Source organism: Populus euphratica, unplaced genomic scaffold, assembly GCF_000495115.2.
Source record: "Populus euphratica unplaced genomic scaffold, PopEup_1.0 scaffold68.1, whole genome shotgun sequence".
Taxonomy (NCBI): domain Eukaryota; kingdom Viridiplantae; phylum Streptophyta; class Magnoliopsida; order Malpighiales; family Salicaceae; genus Populus; species Populus euphratica.
This window is the reverse complement of record NW_011499901.1, coordinates 164,646-189,390: the sequence shown is the minus strand read 5'-3', so window position 1 is coordinate 189,390 and position 24,745 is coordinate 164,646. Positions and strand designations below refer to the sequence as shown.

Sequence of the window (24,745 nt, the reverse complement as noted above, 5' to 3'; positions counted from 1 at the left end):
TGGCATAAATATCTATAATTATATAAAAAAAAATTCAAGACAAGTAGGAGAATCTAAAGGAATGCGCTGAGACTAATAAGTTTATTTAAAAATACAGTACAAACGGCATTCTTTTCAATTTTGATTTTTTTTTGTTAAAAATTACTTGTTATATATATTTTTAAATTATTTTAATATACTAATTTCAAAAATAATTTTTAAAAAATAAAAAAATATTCTTTTTATATATTTTTAAATAAAAATTATTTCAAACCACAATTACTATCACAATACTCATACCAATCAATTCCGACATATCTCTCACGTAAAATTATCAAGGGCTAAATTCTTTAATTTGCAAGTTCCATTCCAGAGAAAAGCGAGGCTACGCAAGCTTGTATTATCAACACATGGAATAAATCGCCAGTGGCCTTGATCTGCAAAATCACCTCAGTTGCCGTCAACTTTGTCTGAGCTTTTGCCACCCTTTCTCGACAAAGCAAGGGGAATGAATTTCCTGGTTAGTGATTTTTGCACTCGAAGCTATCAATTCACGCATCCGGGTCTTGATCTGCTTCACCTAGCACGCCTTTCAGGTATGCCTCGTATTGATGCGGAATTTTCCTTCAATCAAGATTGCATCCGTTTGCCTGGTCCTCCCTTTATAAAATGATGGGTAAGGATACAGTAATCTAACATTTTGTGAATATGGCTAAGGAAAAAGGAAAATACCGAGAACTCCACAAGCTCCCTCCTTTGAACTTCCAGATTCTAAATTAAGAACTAACAAAACCTACACACATTTCATGTGAATAGCACACTAGTGCTAGCTTACCAAATCAATGATTTCAGTGTCGATATCTGAACACGAAGTATACAATCTAAAATCTCAGCATGACTTGATCTCTAGATGTTATTTGTGCCTTGGATCACACGCCACTGGAAGATATGGATCAGGCTTCAGAGATAAAAGCTGATCCTGAGAACATGCAACCCTGAAAGGGAAGTAAAATATCCATTCAATTACCTAGGGAGGCTACGCAAAGGAAAATTCCTCAGTGGGTTCTCCCTTAAGAGATCTGTTTCCCTGCTTGTTGAAGATCAAGAAAACCAATTAGTTCTCACTCAAAAAATATATCCTCCATAAACCATAAAGAACGTCCTTGAGTTGGCACCCAAATAGTCAAGCAACTAGCACTTACTTCTTAATGTCTAGGCCATCACCCTGTCTCAACCTCAATGTCGAAGACATGCCATCGTGATCATGTGCTCTAACCATTCTGATATGATATGATAACAAGTTATTAACAGAACAAGGACATTAACATATCAACAAGCACTATGTAGTATGTATGGATACTGAAGAATTGATGTAATCTCCCTGATAAAATTATATCCGTCGATTAGAGATGACCATTTTAAACTTTAAAAAAATGGCATTGCTTACTTGGAACATTCCTCGTCAACAAACACTTCAATGGAGGCACTTGCAGTTACCCCTCCAGTTCTAGCTCCAGGTCTCAGCGGAATCTGAGAAAGCATATTCTCAAAGTTAAATGCCTGTTGGAAAGGGATTTTTATGAAAATTGGTAGCAAGAAAGCTCTTTTAAAAGACAAACCCACCTTGTATGTTGTCCATTTGGTAGGCACTGCATTATTTTCTTTGTTTCTCTCTTCTAGAGCTCCAAGGGTGCTCCAAGGATTCAACTCTGGCTTGGCCTTCACTGATTGATGTCCTGGCATGGCATCAATATTTGTTGTGTCTTTGAAAATAGAAAGGGGGGTCTTCTGAGTCCTAGAAAATTGAATCAGAAAAGCGTGTTACAAGTTAGAACAGAAATCCACATGATAATGCAGGCAGGCCGCGTTTGCTAACGTAAATCAACATGTCAATAGGCACAATCAGATATAACACTTGCATACATACAACATGCGGCGTTGTTTTACATGGTTAGGGGAGAGAAATCATGGCACAGATTCTTCAATTGATGTAAAAAAATGCAGGCGTAAACTGTTTGAAATGCAAATCAATAGGTATATATTGCTCCTTCAGTGGAAATATTTGTAACAGACATTTTATAGATGTTTTATAATGAATCAACCTGGAAAGCCCTGCAAACAGGGACCACAGTGGAACCTGTGCACTGCTTCTAAATGGATATGTTGCTTCATTATACTTGGGTATCAAAATAACCAAGTATTAGAGATAAATGCATCCAAACCAGGTAGATCGATTTCAATTTTTCTTCTTCTAAAGGCAAATCCTAGAATGGAAAGGAATAGGAGATAGGAAATAAAAGGAAAGTAAGAGCTGTAAAGCCAAAAATGCTTGCCTGTCTGGCTTCATTTGTTTATTTGCAAGTTCGGATCTCTCCATATTTTGCCTCCCTGCAATATTAGTGAGTTTTTAGCAACAAATTCAAAACAGCAGATTAGAGCAGTAGAAACTTACGATTATCTGCACTGGACAAAACAGTTCCAAAGCTTCGGACTGGTAAGTGACTTTCTCCACCGTCATCCTAAAAGGAACAAAAAAAGACAGATGGAATAATATACCACTTCCATTTATTTGATCATGTATCGACTAAACAAAATAATTTACAAAAGTTGCATACCTCCACAACTTTTGGTTTTCTCATTGATCTAATAAGAAACTTCCTGTAGGCATCCTTCAATTTTTCTATTGGTTGAGCATCCCTGTAAAAGTAGATGTTTGTTGAAAAACAAAATTTAATTGTATAAACAAGTCATCATTGCATAATAAAAACTAACGAATCCAAGATCAAACTGAAGGACAGGTAACTTGCGTGCTGTTGCTTTTGTTGTAGGAAAAGCATGATGAATTTAAACACGAAATGCCTTTTGCAGAGTTGAGATATCAGATCTCAAAAAAAGTTTGGCTGATGATAATGAACAAAAGATGAGATTGTGCCCTCAACATCCATCATGCGCTGCAGAACTTTTCCATGTATTAAACTAAAATTACATAATAACATCATTTCCGTGCATGATGTGCAGGTTCACTTTGCTTTCAAAAGTCTAATTGTTATTGTTTGCAAACACATATGCAAACACCTTAAAAGCTCTCAATCTATCAAGCATCAGAACAGTGAATTGATTTAAATGCTGCTTAACTGCAACAAATCTTAACAGAGACAGAGTTCCCTCCCAGTAACTTCAGCTACAGAACAGTTTCATTCTGAATTGTGAAACATCAGTTCTGAATTGTGAGGGGAGTGATATAAATCCAGGTCAAATCCGTATATAAAAACTAATGCCCTTTAAAAATCAAACCAACTCTGTCGTATAGCATTAAAGTATTGGAGAGAGACTTGCCTAGAAATCCCAAGATTGAAAATGTCATTTGCAATTTTCATCTTAGACTTGGATTCCATATGCAAAGCATATGCAAGGTAATAGGCAGAGTGTGACTTGCCAATTTCATTTGCATCAAGAAAACTGTAAATCACTTCTGCATCAACACAGTTTTCCGCCTGACAGAAAAAGCGAAGCACCGTTTTCATCACGACAAAGAGTCTCCAAAAGATTTGAAAGCAGAGGTAAATAGTGAAAAGAATTGAGAAAGAAAAGTAAGAACCCACGTATTCTAACCAAACTTTGAGGTACCGGAGATCATCCTTGTACCGGTCGGAATGCCAAAAGGCACGCACACATTGTTCGTATATGAGTATGAGGCCTGAGCAGTCTCCTCCTGGTGGGAATGCCTCTTGAACCCATTTTATACACCTTCAAAACTCACCCCCAGTTTTACTACTTTAATATTATTATTCCAATCATAAGAATTATCGATAACAAATTATTAAGTACTCCACAACCTTCAAATCAAATGGAATTAAGAATAAAACTGAAAGAACACAACTCGCATGAATTTATGTTCATTAAATATCGATGATACGAGGAAGGATGGTACTTACTCGATCCATGGCAAGAGAGGGTCATCCCCTTCGTACTCGTCAATATATTCGATCAACTTCCTACACCCATGAAATCAATCAGCAAGAACAACACAAGTTAGACGAAACGAATTTAATGAAAAGAAGGCTGAAGAAGGACCTTCGGGTATCCAGGAGAGATCTCTTGAGTTGATAATCTCAGTGAGATTTGAGGGCTTGATTCAAGAGGCCAACACTGCGGCCTCTTTTCAAGGGTCTTACATTTTCTTTGAACAGTTCCCACTCGTTACCCGTCTCTTGTTTTGATGCGAGAAACTCCGTCTCTGGATCCATCTTCTCCTCGTCACTTTCTTCTTCTTCTTGAATCTTGAGGGGGATTGCAACTGTGATTGCGATTGGAGGGGGCGGGGGACTCTGGGTCCGCTGCTTGTTTTGAAATGTTACCAAAGGGAAGAGCATGTCTGGGCTTGGGCCACGCATATAAGCGCCAGTGGAGCTGCGAAAAGAGAAGAGCGTTTGTATGGGCTGGGGAATGCCTTGTACAGACCGTCTTTTTGACAGGGTATACCAGGATAGGTTACCATCCTACTTTAACTTTCAAGGTTTAAACTTTAATAAATTATTAATCAATGATTATTTTCCTAAAATACACTAAATTGATGTGAGACTTTATCAAAGCGAATGATTTAAATAATCTATCGAAGAGAATGGTTTAAATAATCACTTAAGTTGGGATGAAAACATCTTGATCTTGAAAAAAATTGAAAGCTACTTGTAACGGAAAAACAGACGCCCAAGTCTATTTCTAACGAGACAACAAAAGCCATCTTGAAATGCCCAAAGAAATCTATACCGCAGCAAATCCACGGCCACCTCCCTTCTACCTTATTGGATACTCAAGGCAGGCAAAAGGGCCCTCGTGTGATCCACTCCGCTGGTTGAGGTAAAATGTAGACAACATTATTAATGACCACGGGTGGTGGTGGTGGTGGTGGTGGTGGTGGTGGTGGTGGTGGTGGTGGTGGTGGTGGTGGAACGTCATGCCAGGGCAGGGAGGCTGTTTTGGTAAATTCATTGATCGAAAGCTGGGTCCAAGTGTCCTATCAAAAGCTATCAACAACCTAGCCCAACCCCATGAAATTACATTCATATCCTTAATCAAGTAATCATTCATCATATTGTTAAATTCTGAAAAAACAAAACAAAAAAAAAACCATAGTATATTATTGAAGAAGAGGCCAAAGTAGGTGGATAAGGACCTGTTGTGTTTGCTTTTGATTGCTAGAGAAGAGGAAATAGGAGAAGGAAGAGGATGGCATCTTTGTCCGTGATCCTGTCTTCATCTAATTTCTCATCAAGATCTGATGTTTTTGGCAACAAATTGTTCAATGGAAGATCGCTTGCTGTGAAGGGTACTGGGAGGGAGTGGGACTGTAGTAAGAGGGTTATGAAAGAGGCGAGGTTGAAGGCAAAAATTGGGGGAGGAGGAGGAGGAGTGGCAAAGTTCAAAGGGACCCAGATGAGAGAGAAGCAGCTGACAGAGATGATAGAGGAGAAAGTCGTAGAAGCAAAGGAAGTGTGCCAGGGAGACGAGACATCAGACGAGTGCAAGGTGGCATGGGACGAAGTGGAGGAGGTGAGCCAAGCAAAGGCTGATTTCCGGCGCAGGTTGGAGAAACAGGATCCTCTCGAGTACTACTGTCAGGACAATCCTGAGACCGACGAGTGTCGTGTCTATGAAGATTGACTGCGCACCCACGTCCGGCCACCACCATCCCTATCAACACCGTCTAGAGAAGCAGGATCCTCTCTCTATCTTTAAGAAGGTGTAATAATTGTACTGGTGTTTTGCTTCCTCCGATCCCCTCGTTGTAAATTACAAACCCCCACCCCACCACTGGTAATGCCAAGGCAACCAAGAAATTTTTATTTTTAAAATAAGCCAGTCATATTTATCTATTGAACTGCATGTTATCTTTTCTTGTTTAAGAGGATAATTTTAATTAATAAATTCTAAAGTACTTGATCACGATGATGCAACCTTTGCCTAATAGAAAAAAGCACTACTGCTATTCCACTAGTGTGTGTGTGTGTGTGTGTTTCATCACATCAACAGAGAGATTGCTTCCTTCAGCTTTGCCTTTGAATTCCTCTGAAGGGAGACGCTTTTGATGGCAAGCAGTTGTTTGCTCTTGGTATCACCCACAATAAATGAATCAGCCATCGCTTGAAGCAATCTTACTGCCAGAAAGGAGTAGGAGATCCAATGCTAGGTTCCCACTCACAGATTGCGTAGAGAAATGGGCTTGCAGCAACACAGTAGCCTTCGCATGCAGATTAGTGTATCTTGGATTTTCAAATGAAAACTTGTTTGATTGACTAATCGTTGAAGCACCTTCACTCCCCCAGGTCATATTGGAAGTTGTGCCTTCTCTGAGGCTGAAGAGAGGATTTCCAGAACACATTTACTTGCTTCTTGATCACTCAAGGTGCTCACAAAGTTTCCTGTGACTCCCTCTCTGAGATTGTAGTAGTTTGGATTTTGAGTGAGCCTCCTATACATGAAAGTAAACGTGAGATAACCTACAACATTTTGCTTGTTCTCAATAACTCCAGCAACACTTTCAGTGTTAAAATTACCGTGCCAAAAATGGTACAGATGACTTTCTGAGGAAAATGCTTCATATAAGAATTTCATGTAGTATTCTTTGGGAGGTTCATGGCAAAGGATGACCACTTTGCAGGTTTATCTAGTATAGGTCGACCAGCCATCATCTGCAGAAGAGGACAATCCAAGTGAACATTTTCATGCCCATCATCACAACTACCAAATGTGCAGACAAAGGCACTCCCCAGCACATTGTTACTCAAGAAGCAAATGAATCCATCGAACTTCAAGCAGTCGGGACATAACTTATCAATCAAAGCTGCTAAAGCCCCCATGCAAATAGCAAACTCCGTGCTCCAAAGTGGCCCTCAACTTTTCTTCCTGGATCTTTTCAGTGAAAGGCTCCCATTCCATGGGGACCGTAGCAGAAAAGCTGGCTTTATCCACCATCCACGCTCGAGTATGTCGTCAGATCTATGGCAGTGAGTCACACATGCTTTCTTAGTTTCTCACGGTAACAAACACAATAGCAGGCTTTCCATTCTTTGCATGCAGGGCTGTAGAAGTATTTGTCAATTGCATCATAGCTTGCATCCTTGTCTCAAAATTGGCAATATCTATTTCTTAATGCGTAATTCCAATCAAGCGAAGCTCGTCAATGATAAAGACACTAACTTGCTGAACATGCTTGCGTTGTTTCCAGTGTCAGGACAAAGCACCATATCTCTGGGGCCCTGATGATTATTTCACCCTTTTCAAGCAAGTGGCTATTTCCCCTGCAAACTCAACTATATGCCAAGACCTCTACCGAACTCTCTCCCCGCCTCGATAGCACTCCTTGGCAATTGCTTCAAGAGGTGCAATATACACAACGTGTGACACTGTTGGTCCCTTGTAGTCTTGCCACTAATTGTTGGTGCAGCACAAGAGTCAGCATGTGGTCATCATCAACGTACTTCTTCAGCATGAAGTGCTCGTGATGAAGAATATAGTCAGCATAATTTCCTCCGCGATAACACAAAATGGCTCCTCTTATCAATAACCTTGTCCTCCAGTTGAAAGTCTGGTGATATTGTATGTTCACTCCTCGACACAGTGTGAGGAACATGCTGAACGAGTGCTACAAGATTAGCATTAGGAATTGATGGGTGAACTTGTCCAGTTTCCTGTCCATCTTGGGGGATGGATGAGTTCGCCATTCTCCTGCGGTGAAAGGTCATAATTTTTTTTGTCCAGGCCAAATCTTTCTTAACCAACTTCATCAGGATTTCATTCGAGACGCCATAGAACTGACGAGGGGGAGCCTGGACGCTTCTCCACATTCTCTTTTGACCATCCACACAGATCCAAAGCCTTCTTCTCTATGCATGTTAACTGGGCCCATCCTCTTCTCAAAACAATATCAAAAAGAGCGCGCTTAAGACAACCAACACTCGACAACGAAAACAAGAACAAATGCACAAGAATTGGATGCAAGACTGGAATTTATCCATTTTGAAAGGTTAAAAAAAAGTAGAAGCCAAGACACCAAAGAGATGAACACAAAGCTGAACCTGTCAGATGTCAATGAAATGCCTTCAACTGTTAGCTTTGCAGCAAAACATTAATTTGTGCACTACGCTCCTATGTTTAATTTCCGTAGTTCTTACTACTATTGTTTATTGCGACTACTGCTCCACTGCTATTCCTAAGTTGTTTTGTGAGGCAGGGAGGGCTGATTCCTTCGTGTGTGTTTTTCTTTTTTAATAGGCTTTCAATTGCTAAAACAGCAAGCGTTGCCATCGTTCTACACGATACCGTCTTTTGACGTCTAATGACGTCTTCTGTCCCAATATCTTAAAAACCAGCTTAATTCTTCAAAACTTGCGATCCCACTTATAATTTTATAATAAAATATATTGAAATAAATTATAAAATTAAATTTTTAACAAATAAAATATTGATTAATAAAATTAAAATTAAAAAACAAATCACAATTAAAATGCATAATAATTTATAAGGTGATGCATAATAAAAACCCGATCTCTTGTATTGTTTTATTAATAATTAAACTATATAATAAATACGGGTTTAGCATTAACTGAGAGGGGGGGAATTGTTGTTTTCAACTGAACGCTAGATGATTTTGGCCTATTCGGGGATTGGATCAACGAATGATTTTGTTTGATAGTATAGTTTAGCCATATTTTTTTTAAAAAAAATTGTTTTTATTTTTAGCTTCAATATAATTTTTTTTATTATGATATGATAAAATTAAAAATAAATTAAGAAAAATATTTTTAAAAATAACCTTTATTATACTAAAAAATACCTCTGAGCTCTAGGAGGACTAGTGGCGGTTGGATGGACAGCCCAACCCCATCTCGAGCGCGATGGTCAACCATGGCTGGGAGGGCAGTGGATTTATCATGCTGTGGGTTCGATGAATCTACCATAGCTGTTCTTTTTCTCCCTTGGATTTATTTCTCTTTCTGGTTAAATTGCAATAATTTACTTCAGTTGACTGTATATTCAGTATTTAAGATTTCTTTTCTAATTATTTATAACTCTTCAGGTTTATTCTACTCTAATGTGCTTTCAAGTCCATGTATTTTCCGGTCCTTCCTGTGAGATACAAGTTTTTGGTAAAATTTACAAAGAAGTACACATAATATCTTAAATATAAAATAAAAATAATAAATATGTGTTTGATTAATTTCTTAAAATAGAGTAGAGATATAAACTATATTTTGTTGAAAAGATATAAATAAAAATATAAAGAGTATATGTCTAATCTATTTTTATTATTTTTGCAATAGACAGTAATCAAACGGTTTATTAATCATTGCCATGGAAACAAGTTAAATGAGTGCCTGGAGGGGCATTAATTTTTATTTTTAAATGTATTTTAAAAATATTAAATTGATAATTCTACAATTTTTTATAATTTTCATGTAAAAAATATTTTAATTTATTTTTTAAAAAAAAATATTTAAATCAGAATACAAAATACACTCTTATTTTTTTTCAAATAAATATGTAAAAAACAAAACATGTGAAATATTGAAAATCTTTTTATTTTTATGATTCAAAAATATTTTAAAAAATTAATTTTTATTTATTTTAAATTAATATTTTTATAAAATACTAACGTTAAAAATAATTTTTTGAAAAAAGATAATATACTCTAAACCAAAAAGGACGTTAAAAACAAGTAATAAAACGTGCTCTGAAATAATTACCTGCCGCCTCAATGGTCCGTACATACAGTGGACGTTTGTTATGTTATGACGGGACGGCATGGGATGGGACTGCTCGTTGTTATCGGATTCGGTAGAATCGTACCGTTCTTTGCTGTCAGGTTGTACAGTATTTCCATGCTCACAAGGACTATGAGTATACTCCGTATTTTTTATTTCTTAGAGCAATCATATACTGTTTTCTATTTTTCGACTGTGCGTGGCCACGCGGTTTATACTGTATCATTGCCACGTGGTCCGTTTCGTACAGATCACAAAAGGGAAAATTTTAGGGTGCGATACCCAGTGAGTTAGTACTTAGTATTTGTTCGATATTAAAAAAAAAAACAACTCAGTTAAAGATATATAAAGATAATGTTGTTTTTATATTTTAAAAAAAATTAATATCATTAAATTAAAATCATATAAAAAATAAAAAATAATCAATTTAATATTTTTCCAAATAAAAAATAATTTTAAAAAATCTTTAAAAAACAATTAAACGTTACCTTACTCTCTGAGATCTACTTTTAAGGGGGGAAAGCAAGTACAAGAAGAGGAATAAATAAAATTCATAACTCTCCAATACAAATAATACATGTAAACTCATTGTCATCGTGGGTTAGAGCAGTAAATTGAGAAGTCTATCCCTGTACAAATAATACAATCGACCATGGGAGCTGGGGTATAATAGTATTTTTTCTGGTTATTGAGCAATAAAATGACTAGCATGCTCCCGGAGACAAAAATTTATGCAATAGCGAACATTGATGTTTTTTGTTTTTTCATTTTATTTGCATAATAAAATTACCACAAAGCCTCTAAATGAGAATTGTCTTTATCCATCATTAATGAATGGCACTTTTTTGAAGCATTTTTTGTTTAAACCATAATTATGAAAGCCAACTTGAGTGTTAATTTGGTCAGAAAAACAAGTCTCGAGTTTTATAAATTAATTTGTATTAACTCAAATTAGCTTAAAAATTCACTTTTTTTTTATTTGCAAGTTGTTCACAACAACTTCAACGTCTAAGAAAAATAATATTTCTACAACTTTGCAATTTACATTCTCTTTCCACATATTTCCCATCCAAATTGAGTCCACAAGCTACAGGGAATGCCCCACATTGCAATTTAATATATTCCCTCGTCAACCAAAAATTTTGAAAGAAAAACACACAGAAAAGCCCTAAAATTTTTCCTATATTTACTAAATAAAACAACAACTCATCACTCTTTCTACCTTTTAATTTTCTTTCTCAAAACTAGCCAAAGCTTCGGTTTTTGTTTAGCCAAGACGACTGTCACAACTTCCCCCATTCATCTCTTAGTCATTCATATAATCTTTTAGCCAAGACTAGAGAGCCCCTCATTCTTCTTCATCGACCTCTCCGTCTCTTGGCCAAACTAAAGTGGTCGTCCATTAACATAGGAGATCAACCCAACAAACATCATCTCCAATTTTTCACATCCCTGCTAAATCAAGACCCAACTTTCTTTCATTTGACCAACCTCTAAGAGGAGCATCCATAATTTTTATTTTCTCTTTGTTGCTGCTAACAACAACTCATTGTAGAGAAGATGATGAAACAAAACATAAGGTCGAATGACAGGAACCACGTTTGAAAAGGAGGGATAACACCCCGAGTCTCATCCGAGTTCACATCGAGTCATGGATCAGCCTGCGAGGTTAACTGGATTTTTTCAGGTTTAATAACTATGATCCAAACAGTAATAAACCAAAGCTTCGGTTTTTGTTTAGCCAGGACGACTGTCACGACTTCCCCCATTCATCTCTCAGTCATTCATATAATCTTTTAGCCAAGACCAGAGAGCCCCTCATTCTTTTTCATCGACCTCTCCGTCTCTTGGCCAAACTAAAGTGGTCGTCCATTAACATAGGAGATCAACCCAACAAACATCATCTCCAATTTTTCACATCCCTGCTAAATCAAGACCCAACTTTCTTTCATTTGACCAACCTCTAAGAGGAGCATCCATAATTTTTATTTTCTCTTTGTTGCTGCTAACAACAACTCATTGTAGAGAAGATGATGAAACAAAACATAAGGTCGAATGACAGGAACCACGTTTGAAAAGGAGGGATAACACCCCGAGTCTCATCCGAGTTCACATCGAGTCATGGATCAGCCTGCGAGGTTAACTGGATTTTTTCAGGTTTAATAACTATGATCCAAACAGTAATAATATTATTGACCGGGAGCTAGTATTAGGTTATTTACATACAAGGATGGAAATAACCATATAAAACTGAATAATTATATAATATTTGTGTTATCTAACTTACTATGATTATTTAGCTAATATCTTCACAAAAATGACAGAAATAAATGAATGATAACAATTGAGAAATAGTAAAGTATCTAAAATAATTAGCTGTATCAAAGTAATTATGTTGGAGTTTGATTGAGGTTTTTTTTTTGAATTATTGAGTTTGATTAGGGACAATTTAATATTTTAAAATAGATAAAATTTTATTTAATTTGAGGAATTTAGCATGAAGCAAACAAGGACATGCTTGGGTTCTGCAGTGGTCTTCAAAAGACATGCACAGCTCTATCCAATTGCTAATCTCTGGCTTCCACAGCGGTATTATAATCCTCACATCATTGCCTCGTTTCCTGGGCAGTGCGTACAATAAAAATATATCAGGTTTTGCACTAGTTAATGGTTTTTTTTCCTTTGTTATTTCCTTTTCTCATTGGTTTTAGAGCAAACCTTTGTATGTTTTCAAAGAATCCCTTTTAATGATTTTTTAGGTTTGATATATGAATTTTTTATTTTTTTTTAATTTTAAATTATTCCTGGATCTAGTATTTTCCTTTTTTTTAAATTATTCCTGGATCTAGTATTTTCTTCAATTTAATTTTCTTTTGGTTGGTTAGCTTTTGAACTTGTTCTATATTCTTTTGATTTTGATTTTTTCTAATTATCTTCTTAATTACATTGTACTTCCAATCACATTCTTTGGTATTTTAATTCATTTAATTTTATATCAAATTTAATATTTATTATTTATTTCTATTTTTTTATAGAGATTTTATTTTTTAATATTTTATGGGTAAGGATTTTATCAACTTTTTAAATCACAAGTTTAAAAAACTGAAATAGATTAGCTTTGATATTTTTTAGGTTATTTTTTATAATTTGTTTTTGTTGATATTGTTATTTTATAGGGTTATTTTAATTTCACATATCAAGTTTTATGTGTTTGTCGGACATTGCTGGTACAATATTTTTTATTAATTAATTTTTTATTATTATCTTAATTTTTTATTATATTATTAAATTAATCAAGTATAATTTAATAATAAAATTTTTTTTATTTAAAAATATAACGATCTTCTTCTTCTTCTTGTTTTTTTATTTTTTTGTCATGTTGAAAAGAGTGATGCCAGCCTGTGGAGTAGAACGTGCCACCAATGTAGTGTTTGCTACGTTTTATATTGTTGAGATTTCAATTATATATAAAAAAATCATTTAGGTCTTGTCTCGTGGAGGCGGGATTCAGTGTCCTGGATGCACGTATACAGATGCACCTTTTCCTGTTTTTTCCTTTTGTTTTTTTTTTTTTTTTTTTCCCTGAGGTGATGGATTACTTGATCAAGTTCCCTGTATCCGTACAAAGTTTTCTGCCAAAGTAAGTTTTGCTTGGCCCGCGACTCTAAAACACCATGCCTTGGCCTGTACCACCGGCACACAATAGTCCAAGACAATCCGAGAACCACGTTTCCATTATTCATGCGCCCAGCAGTGTACAGGGATGGTTTGGACTCTCGGAGCACTGATCCCGTGCTCTTCCCCTGTGGCATAATTAGCGTGGTCATGTGTGGTGTTGTCGGTGTTTTATTTAAAGTATATAGTTAATTAATCAATAAATATTATTATGGATTTCGCTGGAAATTTTTACTTTAAGTTGTAGTTAAAATTTTTTATAATTATTTTAAATCTATTTTTTTACAAGAAAAACAACAACAATATCAAACATGAAACAAATTTTTATCAATCTTTCTCAAACTTTCATCTGCTATTTTAATTTTTTACAAAGATTTTTTTATAACTTTTTATATTTAAAAAGATAGAGTCTGTTTGGGATATAATCCAATCACGGTTAAAAAAATTAAAATTTAAAAAATAATAATAAAATATTATTTTTATATATTGTTTTTTTAGACATCTTTTTTTATTGGAAATAATTTTGTTTAGATTTTTTATTTTTAATATTATAATATTAAAATTATTACAAACACCTAAAAAACATCAATTCAATGTTTTTTCAGGAAAGAAAAATTAATTTAATATTAAAAAAATAAATTTAAAAACACTTTAAAAATATATCAAGCCGCATTGTTAAGCAAAGACTAAACGGGGAATTGTTTTATATGACTTGATCTTGATGGATTAGTAGGTGGCCATCCCTGTTCTGTTTTAAATGAACCATGGACGAGGTTTTTCACATGTAATTTTAAGTCATCTCATGTCACTGTGGGATTACAAGAAAAGGTAAATTTACATTGACGCTACTTCATAGAATTACACCATAAATTATGATGCCAAAAACAAGAAGGAAGAAGAAACAAGTCCACGTGGTGTGTATTGTTGTGGGTGACAATGGATCTAAATAAAGAAAATAGCTCTCGCTTCTTCATATATAGTAAAATTTTAGAGTCTAATAGATATTATTTTTTAAACTATATATTTTTTAAAATCATTAAATTTTCATAAAAAAAATAAATACAACCTCGAGGTCAAACAGGTGGGAAGCCATGGAACCAGACCATATGCATCGTGCCTTAAATAATAAATACAGCTGGTTTCCACATGCTACTGTGTCCGGACGATAGCATCGCCACCCACAATATTTCTTTTATTGTACTACGACCGCAACTATAGTAACAGCTGCACGTACTAGTTACTGGAAAATGTCTTGACGAGTCTATCAAAACTAATTATTTTTTTTTTTTTTAAGCTTGAACAAGTTGAACTTGACCGAGGGTTGATTCATTGAATTAATAACAAATCAATTTCCATCTTTTTTTATAAAAAAAAAATACCCAACTTAAATCAAGACTAGGAATCATGACTAACAAGTTGATCAGAAGAATTATTCACCCAACCCTACCCCACCAGCACAGTAGAGTATTAGATGCGAGCTGTTCACAGGCAATGGCCAAGGGAGACAAGATTGTACGTACCAGCAGCAACTATAAAGTCAAGGACATCCAATCCAAGGTTGTTTGGGTCATTTCAACCTCCACGCCCAGAACAAATCACCATTATTGCAAATTTACAAGGAGTGCGAGGGCAAATTCAGATGGAGAAGGACCAGCAGGATCTGGGAGCCTTTCTTTCGGTGGGGGGAAGAAAGTCTGCCTGCGGGAGTGGTGTTTGAAAAGTAAAGAATAAGGGCGGCATTTACGTGACTCCAAAGACACCGAGGACCGACCACGCGGTATCCTCTATTTAGCTGATGTTTATTTTGCTGCTAATCTCCTGACCATATGCAATGCACCACCCCTTCTGGATCATCAATTACTGTTCTTACCATGCCAATAATCATAATAATAATAATAAAATTATATTAACTTTTCTTCCGGTTCAATGAAATTTTAAAAAGTAAAAATAAAAAATGATCTTAAAAAAATAAACAAACAGTAATTAAAAAAATGACACCATACAATAAAAATAAAAAATGATCTTAACAAAATAAACAGTAATTAAAAAAATGACACCATACAAAATAAACACAGTAATTAAAATATGAAGGACTAGATTTGAGAGATTAAAAAGAATTATAGGAGTGAAATTATAAAATATTTATAATTTGATATATTATTTATATATTTAAAAATGATAGAAGGTGAAATAAAAACTACTCATGAATAAAAGATTGTTTATATAATAAAAAATAATAGGGAGTGAAATTGAAAATCATTTATGATTTTATAGCCTATTTTAAAATAAAAAATAATAATCAAATGCATACTAACGTAACCAAACATAAATGAAATAATAATTGAAGGGATTCCTTTGAGATTTTGCAAGAGCTAGCATAAAATTTAAGGAGAAAAGAGATAAGAGAAAAAGCAAAAAAAAAGAAGAAACGATTCAACAACAAATTTTTTATGAATACTGTTAAATATATAGCTACTACAATATTACCTCTAAGGAATCCCTTAATCTACAACAGCATAAATGTAAAATGATATGAAAAAAAACATTGTCAAGAGAGTCGTATTGGTCTTGTCTTAAAAAATACTAAAATAATTAAATTATTCCAAAAAAATAAAATAACAAGAGCATAAGAATAATCTATTCAAACGCCAAGGTTATAGTCTTACCGTGCGTTGAAAAAGGAAATGATAAACCTTAAACTCATGCAAGACTAGCGTTTGGAAGAAACCAATAATCTCCCACAACTAATCAGAAAAGGAAGGCAAAATAGGAAATCAAATAGGTAACCTTCGGTTACCGCTGCAGGCAATAAAAACATCTTCCGAAAACTTGCTCCTCGAGTCCCACGTGCTCAAGGTCAGGACATTAGGCATCGAAAAAAAAAACCCCGCCACAGCCTGGCCTTGCCATTCTTTTTATTTCAAATTCAAACAAAAATGAAACACAAAACATGACAAACCTCTATAAATCGATGCTATAAGATTAATTAATTAATTAATCTATATATTATTTAAATCTTAAATTCAAATACAGATCAAATAAAACTGTTGTTTAATTAAGATTATTAATCTACCGAGTACTAATTCATCAATGTTATACTATATCTGCATCTAGTAAGTTAACATGAATTGAAAATACTTACTTATTTTCATTGTTTATGTATAAAACTCAAGTAATTTAGATATGAGAAAATAGAAATGAGTAAAAACTCTTTAAAACTCTTCAAGTCGGGAGTTTTGAAGCTGACAAACGCAAGTAAAAGTCGGTCAACTCTTTACCAGAAAGGGGGGTTTGGAGAGGGGAATGATACCGAGGTGGGCTTGCAGCAGCGAATCGAAGGAAAAAAGAGGGTAGAGAATGAGTGCTATTAAGAGAAAGAGAGGGTGGTTTGTGGTAAAGAAAGCAGACAGTGGTAGAGCAATGGAGCCATCTTCCCAGTGCTACCAAGAAATCTTGCATCTGCCACGTCGATCCACGTCATGCACTTGAAAGACTAGCAGCCGCTAATCATCACGTTCCCATAACAATGCACACACGTTAACCCTGTTCAACATGGACTAATTGTTGCGTTCTTACTGGCTGCTGTTTTTGTGGCGTAAAATATATATTTTTATTATTTTTAGATTTTTTCATATGTTAATATTAAATTTATTTACAAAATATAAAAAATTTATTTTTAACATATCTTCAATTAAAAAATAATTTAAAAAACATCCACAGCTAAAATATAAAATATTACTTTAAACATTTATAGGTAGGTAAACTCTAATTGAGAATAATATAAATTATATCATGAAAATTTATTTAAAAATTTATATTATTGGATTAAGATAATTATTTGCTATAGTATTAAAGTCTTGATAACCGACTGGTTGCTATTTTGAATTTTACTATTCTCAAGCATAAAATAATATAAATATATTCAAGTTTTAAACTCAAATAATTTTTACTCAATAAAATATATTGAATAATAATATAAATTATATTTTAAAATATCATCTAATAATTTAAGTTATTAAATTAAGATGATTATTTGACAACCTCAATAATTCATCAATTATTAAATTATTAAAAAAAATTATATTTTTTAAGATAATATAATTCTTAATTTTTTTAAAAAATCTTAACTTGAATCAACTCAACTAAATCCATTTAATTCATAGCTCAAATTTCAAATTAAATCAATCTCTAAATCAAGTTTAATTACTATAAAAAAATCCTGGATAAAACATGCAATATTATTTGTCAACATTATACTAGTTTTTAATCCCTTTTAAAATTCAAAGAATATTTAAATTAAAATAAATTTATTATTTTTTTCATGATAAGCATTTTTTTTATTTTTACTTATGGAGTATTTAATCATTGGAAAAATCTTAGTAGGATGTAAAGTTTCTATACGTTGTTGTTGTAAGATTGTAATTAATTTTTATGAGAATTTTTATAATTATATTTTCAATGATTAAATATTAAAATTTATATATTAATAATGGAATTTATTTATTTTTATTATTATCTATTTATTTCTCGTAATCATAGATAATTCATGGTACCGTCACGTTATAATTATCCTGGTGGAAAAGAAAGATAGCCTGATAGAACAGGAGGAGTTGGAGGGAAGGATGGAAGAGTCGTGGATGATTCGTAAGTAAGTGGGCGGCCCAAACTACAACCCCAAAAAATGCTCGAATTTACGGTTTGTGCCAGAAACACCGAAAAAAAGAAAAATAAGTTTGTTATACAACTTCTTCTCTAAAGGTGAAGGAAAGGAAAGGGTCAAGAGAAGAGAACATAGAAGTTATTCAAAGAGACATCCATCGATCCTTCATCTTCCTCTTATTTGCAGATTGATCATCGTTATTATTGTTAATCTGCTGATTCGCCGCCAAACAACGTTGGACTTTTTTTTTTGAGGATTTAACTCTCAGATCTGAGGTCTTGGTCGGAAATATAAGAGTTCGATTATTACAGGCAAAAGGGGATGCCGTTCTCCTCCTCCTAAGGTATGTGTGTGTGTGTGAGAAGTAGATTAGATTTTGATTCTCTCATTTCACTAGATTTTCTTCCTTGTAATTACCAATCTCCTATTTTATTCTCTCACAGCTTAAAATTAACAATTTTTGCGACCTCTATTTATAACTCAATAATAATAACTATTTTTTTCTAAATTTATCTGGTATAGAACGCATTTCTACATGAACCAGACAACTGCTTGCCCTTGCTTGCTTTATTATCTGATAGAGAACATACTTCTACATAAACCTGACAACTACTCGCCGCCCTTGCTTACTCCAGACTTCGATTGAGGGCTTTCTTTTTCCTCTTTTTTTGTCCTGAAAAAAAAAAGAAACAAAATGAGAAAGAAAGGAAATTTCTTTGTTCAGACTGATATCTTTTATGAGTAATTCTAATTCTGATGGAAAACCCTTTTGGATTTTGGTTTTTATCTGTTTATTTATGCATGTAGGCTTTATTATTTGTGAGGGTGAGGCCTTTTCAAAGTCATGGAAGAGGTGGGCGCGCAAGTAGCTGCTCCCATATTCATTCATCAAGCACTTTCTACTAGATACTGTGATATGACTTCCATGGCAAAAAAACATGAACTTTCTTACCAGTCTCCCAATTCCCAGCTCCAACAACATCAGTTTCTTCAGACTTCTAGGGAAAAAAACTGGAATTCCAAGGCATGGGATTGGGATAGTGTCGGTTTTGTTGCTAAACCTTCTGTAGCTGCTGAAACTTTACGGCTGGGAACTGTTTCTAGAGAACTTAAGAAAAAAGATAAGAGTGATTCCAAAAACAAATCCAATTCTGTTAGTGAAGATGATGATGGTCTTGGCTTGAATCTAGGTGGGAGTTTGACTTCTGTTGAGGAGCCTGCGTCAAGACCCAGCAAGAGGGTCAGGTCTGGATCACCTGGCAATGGTAGTTATCCAACGTGTCAGGTTGATAACTGCAAGGAAGATCTAACTAAAGCAAAGGACTATCACCGCCGACATAAAGTGTGCGAGGTTCATAGTAAAGCCACAAAAGCCCTAGTGGGAAAACAGATGCAGAGGTTTTGTCAGCAATGCAGCAGGTTGTCTTTAATTTGCTGTGCAGATTCATATTTGATTGTTTTATCAGCCTTATACCACTAGATTAACTTGAGAGACTCAAGTTCTTCACTTAGTTTATTTTCTCTCTCTCTCTTATTTGTAAGTGCTCTCTTTTTGTTTGATAGGGTACATAGTGATGTTTTATTCTAATGCTTTTGCTTTGATAAATAAGTTTTTCCACTGTGAGCTTATATGAGACCTTCTATGCAATACGTAGGTTTCATCCTCTCACTGAATTCGATGAGGGAAAGAGAAGTTGTAGACGTAGGCTTGCAGGGCACAACCGACGAAGGAGGAAAACCCAGCCTGAGGATGTTACCTCACGTCTGCTACTCCCTGGAAACCGGGATATGAACAATAATGGAAACTTGGATATTGTAAACTTGTTAACTGCTTTGGCTCGCTCACAAGGTAAAACATATCTTCCAATGATTGACTTTTATGTTCCGCCCTTTGTGCTGTGCTGAAATCTTTACCTTGAAAATCATAGGGGGGAATGATGATAAAAGTACAAACTGCCCAACAGTACCAGATAAAGACCAACTTATCCAGATTCTTAACAAAATAAATTCACTGCCTTTGCCAATGGATCTTGCTGCAAAGTTATCAAATATTGCAAGTTTAAATGTGAAAAACCCCAACCAACCTTCTTTAGGACATCAAAACAGATTGAATGGAACTGCATCTTCTCCATCAACCAATGACTTACTCGCTGTTCTTTCAACCACTTTGACAGCATCTGCTCCAGATGCTCTTGCAATTTTGTCTCAAAGAAGCAGTCAGAGCAGTGACAGTGACAAGTCTAAGTTGCCTGGCCCCAATCAAGTGACTGTGCCCCATTTGCAGAAAAGATCTAATTTTGACTTTCCCGCTGTGGGTGTTGAGAGAATTAGTCACTGTTATGAGTCTCCTGCTGAAGATTCAGATTACCAGATTCAAGAATCTCGTCCTAACCTGCCATTACAGCTGTTTAGCTCATCACCTGAGAATGAGAGCCGTCAAAAACCAGCATCTCCTGGGAAATATTTTTCTTCTGACAGCAGTAATCCCATTGAAGAGAGGTCTCCATCATCATCCCCTCCTGTTGTGCAGAAGTTGTTCCCGTTGCAGAGCACTGCAGAAACTATGAAATCAGAAAAGATGTCAGTCAGCAGAGAGGTCAATGCAAATGTAGGTGGTGGCAGAAGTCATGGCAGTGTTCTGCCGCTTGAGCTCTTTAGAGGGCCAAACAGAGAACCTGACCACAGTTCATTTCAAAGTTTCCCATACCAAGGAGGATACACATCTTCCTCTGGGTCTGATCATTCACCTTCTAGTCAGAATTCTGATCCTCAGGTAGCCCGTCATTAGAATAATTTCTGTATTTATTTTTAGCTTCAAACCGCTCTCTCTTCATACTTGCATTTGCTAATATTGTTAAATTGTGTCAAATGGTTGTGTTTTTCATCTGCAGGATCGCACTGGGCGAATAATTTTTAAACTATTTGACAAGGATCCTAGTCATTTCCCTGGGACGTTGCGCACAAAGGTGAGTTTATTGTATATTTTGGTTTTATGTGTGTTTTTTTAATAAATTTGCATGGAGACGCTGTAATGGATGCTTTTTGAGGATTTCTACCAGGATCCATCGTTTATCTTTCAGACCTACAATTACTAACTGACAGTTTTATTTGGAGGGAATTTATCTAATACATGATTGTGTCATTTCTCTTTCAGATATACAATTGGCTATCTAACAGTCCATCAGACATGGAGAGTTATATAAGGCCTGGCTGTGTTGTTCTATCAGTTTATTTGTCAATGCCATCTGCTTCCTGGGAGCAAGTGAGTGAACTGGTGTAATGAACCTTAGGAATTATAAACCTAACCTTATGCTGACCACTTGCAGGGTATATTTGTTTTTTGCAGCTTGAAAGAAACCTGCTTCAGCTAGTGGATTCTTTGGTTCAAGATTCAGATTCTGATTTATGGAAGAGTGGAAGGTTTTTGTTAAATACAGGCAGGCAGCTAGCATCACATAAAGATGGTGCGTGGATTAGTGCTGGGTTCTCCATGCCCCCTCTTTTGGACTTTTTGCCATTTGCATGTCTTTAGTTCTAACCTTGCCCTTTCTCAGCGATGATACTCCATGTGGCCAAAAAAGTGGACTGGCCACTATATATATGTATTTTTCTTTGGATTTTGTGAAATTTTTGGCTATAATGTGTCATTTATGAAACAATTTGATGATAATTCAATTGTTGTTTGCAATGATATTCAGGAAAAGTTCGTTTGTGCAAATCTTGGAGAACATGGAGTTCGCCAGAGTTAATATTAGTGTCCCCAGTGGCTGTTATTAGTGGGCAAGAAACCTCTCTTCAGTTAAAGGGAAGAAATCTGACTGGTCTTGGCACCAAGTAAGAATTTAGTTACTCACCTAAATGCTTTTTAATTGACCTTGTCTTGCTGTTTTAAGTAAATTTTGTACACAATTGCTGCAGGATTCATTGCACTTACATGGGAGGATACACATCAAAGGAAGTTACAGATTCTTCTTCTCCAGGATCCATGTATGATGAGATAAATGTGGGTGGTTTCAAAATTCATGGTCCATCTCCTAGTATTTTAGGTCGTTGTTTCATTGAGGTATGACTCTGCACCTTCTTGCATGCCGTTGAAGTATAGAAATACTCGAATAGATTGCTTGATAATGATAACATGTGACATTTGACAATGCTACAAACAGGTAGAAAATGGTTTCAAGGGCAACAGTTTTCCTGTGATAATAGCTGATGCTTCTATCTGTAAAGAATTGAGGCTCCTTGAATCTGAGTTTGATGAAAAGGTTCTAGTCAGCAATATTGTTTCAGAAGAACAGGCTCGTGATTTTGGGCGACCTAGATCAAGGGAGGAAGTTATGCATTTCTTAAACGAGCTTGGATGGCTTTTCCAAAGGAAGAGCATGCCTTCTATGCATGAGGTTCCAGATTATTCAGTTAACCGCTTCAAATTTCTGCTCATTTTCTCAGTTGAAAGAGATTATTGTGTGTTGGTTAAAACAATTCTGGACATGCTGGTAGAAAGAAATACGTGCAGGGATGAATTATCTAAGGAGCATTTGGAGATGCTCCATGAGATTCAGCTCTTGAACCGGTCAGTGAAAAGGAGGTGCAGGAAAATGGCAGACTTGCTTATTCATTATTATATTATTAGCGGTGATAATTCCTCTAGAACATATATTTTCCCACCAAACGTTGGGGGACCTGGTGGTATTACACCTTTACATTTGGCTGCTTGTGCATCTGGTTCAGATGGTTTGGTTGATGCCCTGACAAATGACCCACATGAGGTGATGTTTCTTTCCCTCTTTTTCTCTCTCCCTCTTCTTCCTTGCATCTGCACGTTCCTGTATCTGGGCTTCAGGGATCTACAAGTGCTCTCTCTCATCTGTAACTCTTTATTTTGTCCACGCAATAATCTAAATTGGATTGTATGTTGTACCTATCAGTGCTACTACGTTCAAAATAGCAATTATATGTGAATTTATATTTTTATTTGATGGGCTTGTTGGGGGTGCAGGGAAGGTTGGGATCATGGTTAGAAGTTAGGAAAGGAATTGTTATTATGCTGCATTTGTTGTGTGTGTTTTTGTTTTTGTACTCGTATTTTCTGCTTTGATGAATTTCTGGTTTCACCCTCCCCCCCTGCAGATTGGGCTGTCCTGCTGGAACTCTGTCCTGGATGCAAATGGCCTGTCTCCATATGCTTATGCTGTCATGACAAAAAACCACTCTCATAACTTACTAGTGGCTCGTAAACTTGCTGGCAAAAGAAATGGCCAAATTTCTGTGGCAATTGGAAATGAGATAGAACAGGCAGCCTTGGAGCAAGAACCTATGACAATATCACATTTTCAGCATGAGCGTAAATCCTGTGCTAAGTGTGCAAGTGTGGCAGCTGAGATCCATGGGAGGTTTCTGGGTTCACAAGGCTTGCTTCAGCGTCCATACATTCATTCAATGCTTGCTATCGCTGCTGTCTGTGTTTGTGTCTGCCTCTTCTTCCGAGGTGCACCAGACATTGGCTTAGTTGCTCCCTTCAAATGGGAGAATTTGAATTATGGAACCATTTAGACAACAGTAGACAATGTACACTTGTGAGGAGTACTGGGAAGCAGTTTAGAAGAAATAACAAAGGCGCCGTGAAATGCACAAAAATCCAGATAATTGTTTCTGATTATGCAATTGAGAGAATTCAGGTAAATGGATAGACTCCTTAGTTCTCAGTAAGGGCATATAAGAGATGCATTTTTCCTTAGAGAGAGGAGGAAGCAAAAGCTGCTAGTAGGATAACATGATTCAGATGCTGTGTTATTCTTGTTGGCGTTTGCAAACAGGAGTGCAGTGATGTCGTTGCAGGTTGTGCCCTTTTCTCGGCCCATTTGTTGCTGGCAAATACACAAGTTTTATGGTGGTGTAAATTTTTGGCTCTTACGATCATGAACAAAACATTTGCTTAGCAAAGGTGGAAGAATGATACATGAAAGCGTACAGAAGGCGGCCATGACTTGAATTCAGGGGGAGAGGAAAAAAAACAGATGCTAGCAATTATACCATCAGCGAGTATTTAATTCAGTAAATTTATGTAATGGTTTATTCTTCTTTATATATATATCTTTTGACCCTTACATATATAATATCGAAAGAGCTGAGGTATTTTGCTGATTTTACGTATCTAAACTCCTCACTGTAAAGTTGACCACTACGTCCAGTCAGAGGTAGGATAGTGCATGATTGCACTGCAAAATATTTGTTGAATCAATTTAAAGTAACAGGCATTTTTTTATCTGCCTTGCTCCTTGCGTTGGCGTAGCCTAGGAAATGGTGTCATCTGATTGTGGCCACTGATTTTTCTTCTATTTTTTAAAAAATAAACGGGCAAAACATGCATGCATGTACAAATGCAAGTTACCCAGGCACAGTCCTTCCAGCAAGCTGAGAAAGGAGGCTATATTTGACCGATGTGCTTGATAAACATTTTCCAGGCCCCCATCAGGGCACTGGCCTTGATGAGATTGGAAAGCAATTGCCAATAGCCAAGAAAAGAAATAATGTCTTCCGAATCTTTCTTGGAGTTTCTTCCGGAAAAATGGAAAAGCTTTCTTCCCTGTTATCATTAATCAGGAAATGATCGTGATGCTATGAATTATCCACGTTAGAGAGGACCGTCGTCTGAAATATAGAATGATATGTC

At 35.6% G+C, this 24,745-nt stretch overlaps 2 protein-coding genes and 1 pseudogene across 3 annotated transcripts; 2 read left to right on the top strand and 1 right to left on the bottom strand.

Annotated features, from left to right (window-relative positions):
- Window positions 1-624: 624 nt before the first annotated feature.
- LOC105132786 (mitotic spindle checkpoint protein BUBR1-like) lies at window positions 625-5,095 on the bottom strand (annotated as a pseudogene).
- A 77-nt stretch (window positions 5,096-5,172) lies between these two features.
- On the top strand, window positions 5,173-5,922 carry LOC105132785 (calvin cycle protein CP12-3, chloroplastic-like). The gene has a single exon (XM_011036471.1). The coding sequence runs from the start codon at window positions 5,206-5,208 to the stop codon at window positions 5,638-5,640; it is 435 nt and encodes a 144-aa protein (XP_011034773.1). The 5' UTR covers window positions 5,173-5,205; the 3' UTR covers window positions 5,641-5,922.
- Window positions 5,923-18,021: 12,099 nt separating this feature from the next.
- On the top strand, window positions 18,022-24,342 carry LOC105132784 (squamosa promoter-binding-like protein 14). Of its 2 annotated transcripts, none has more exons than XM_011036469.1 (11): window positions 18,022-18,418; window positions 18,883-19,494; window positions 19,731-19,924; window positions 20,004-20,848; window positions 20,967-21,041; window positions 21,230-21,337; window positions 21,422-21,539; window positions 21,774-21,909; window positions 21,994-22,138; window positions 22,239-22,841; window positions 23,203-24,342. In XM_011036469.1, the coding sequence occupies exons 2-11, from the start codon at window positions 18,920-18,922 to the stop codon at window positions 23,623-23,625; spliced, it is 3,222 nt and encodes a 1,073-aa protein (XP_011034771.1). In that variant the 5' UTR covers window positions 18,022-18,418; window positions 18,883-18,919; the 3' UTR covers window positions 23,626-24,342. The 2 variants fall into 2 exon arrangements, with proteins under 2 accessions (XP_011034771.1, XP_011034772.1); XM_011036470.1 differs by having other exon boundaries at window positions 18,023-18,418; window positions 20,250-20,848.
- Window positions 24,343-24,745: the final 403 nt, after the last annotated feature.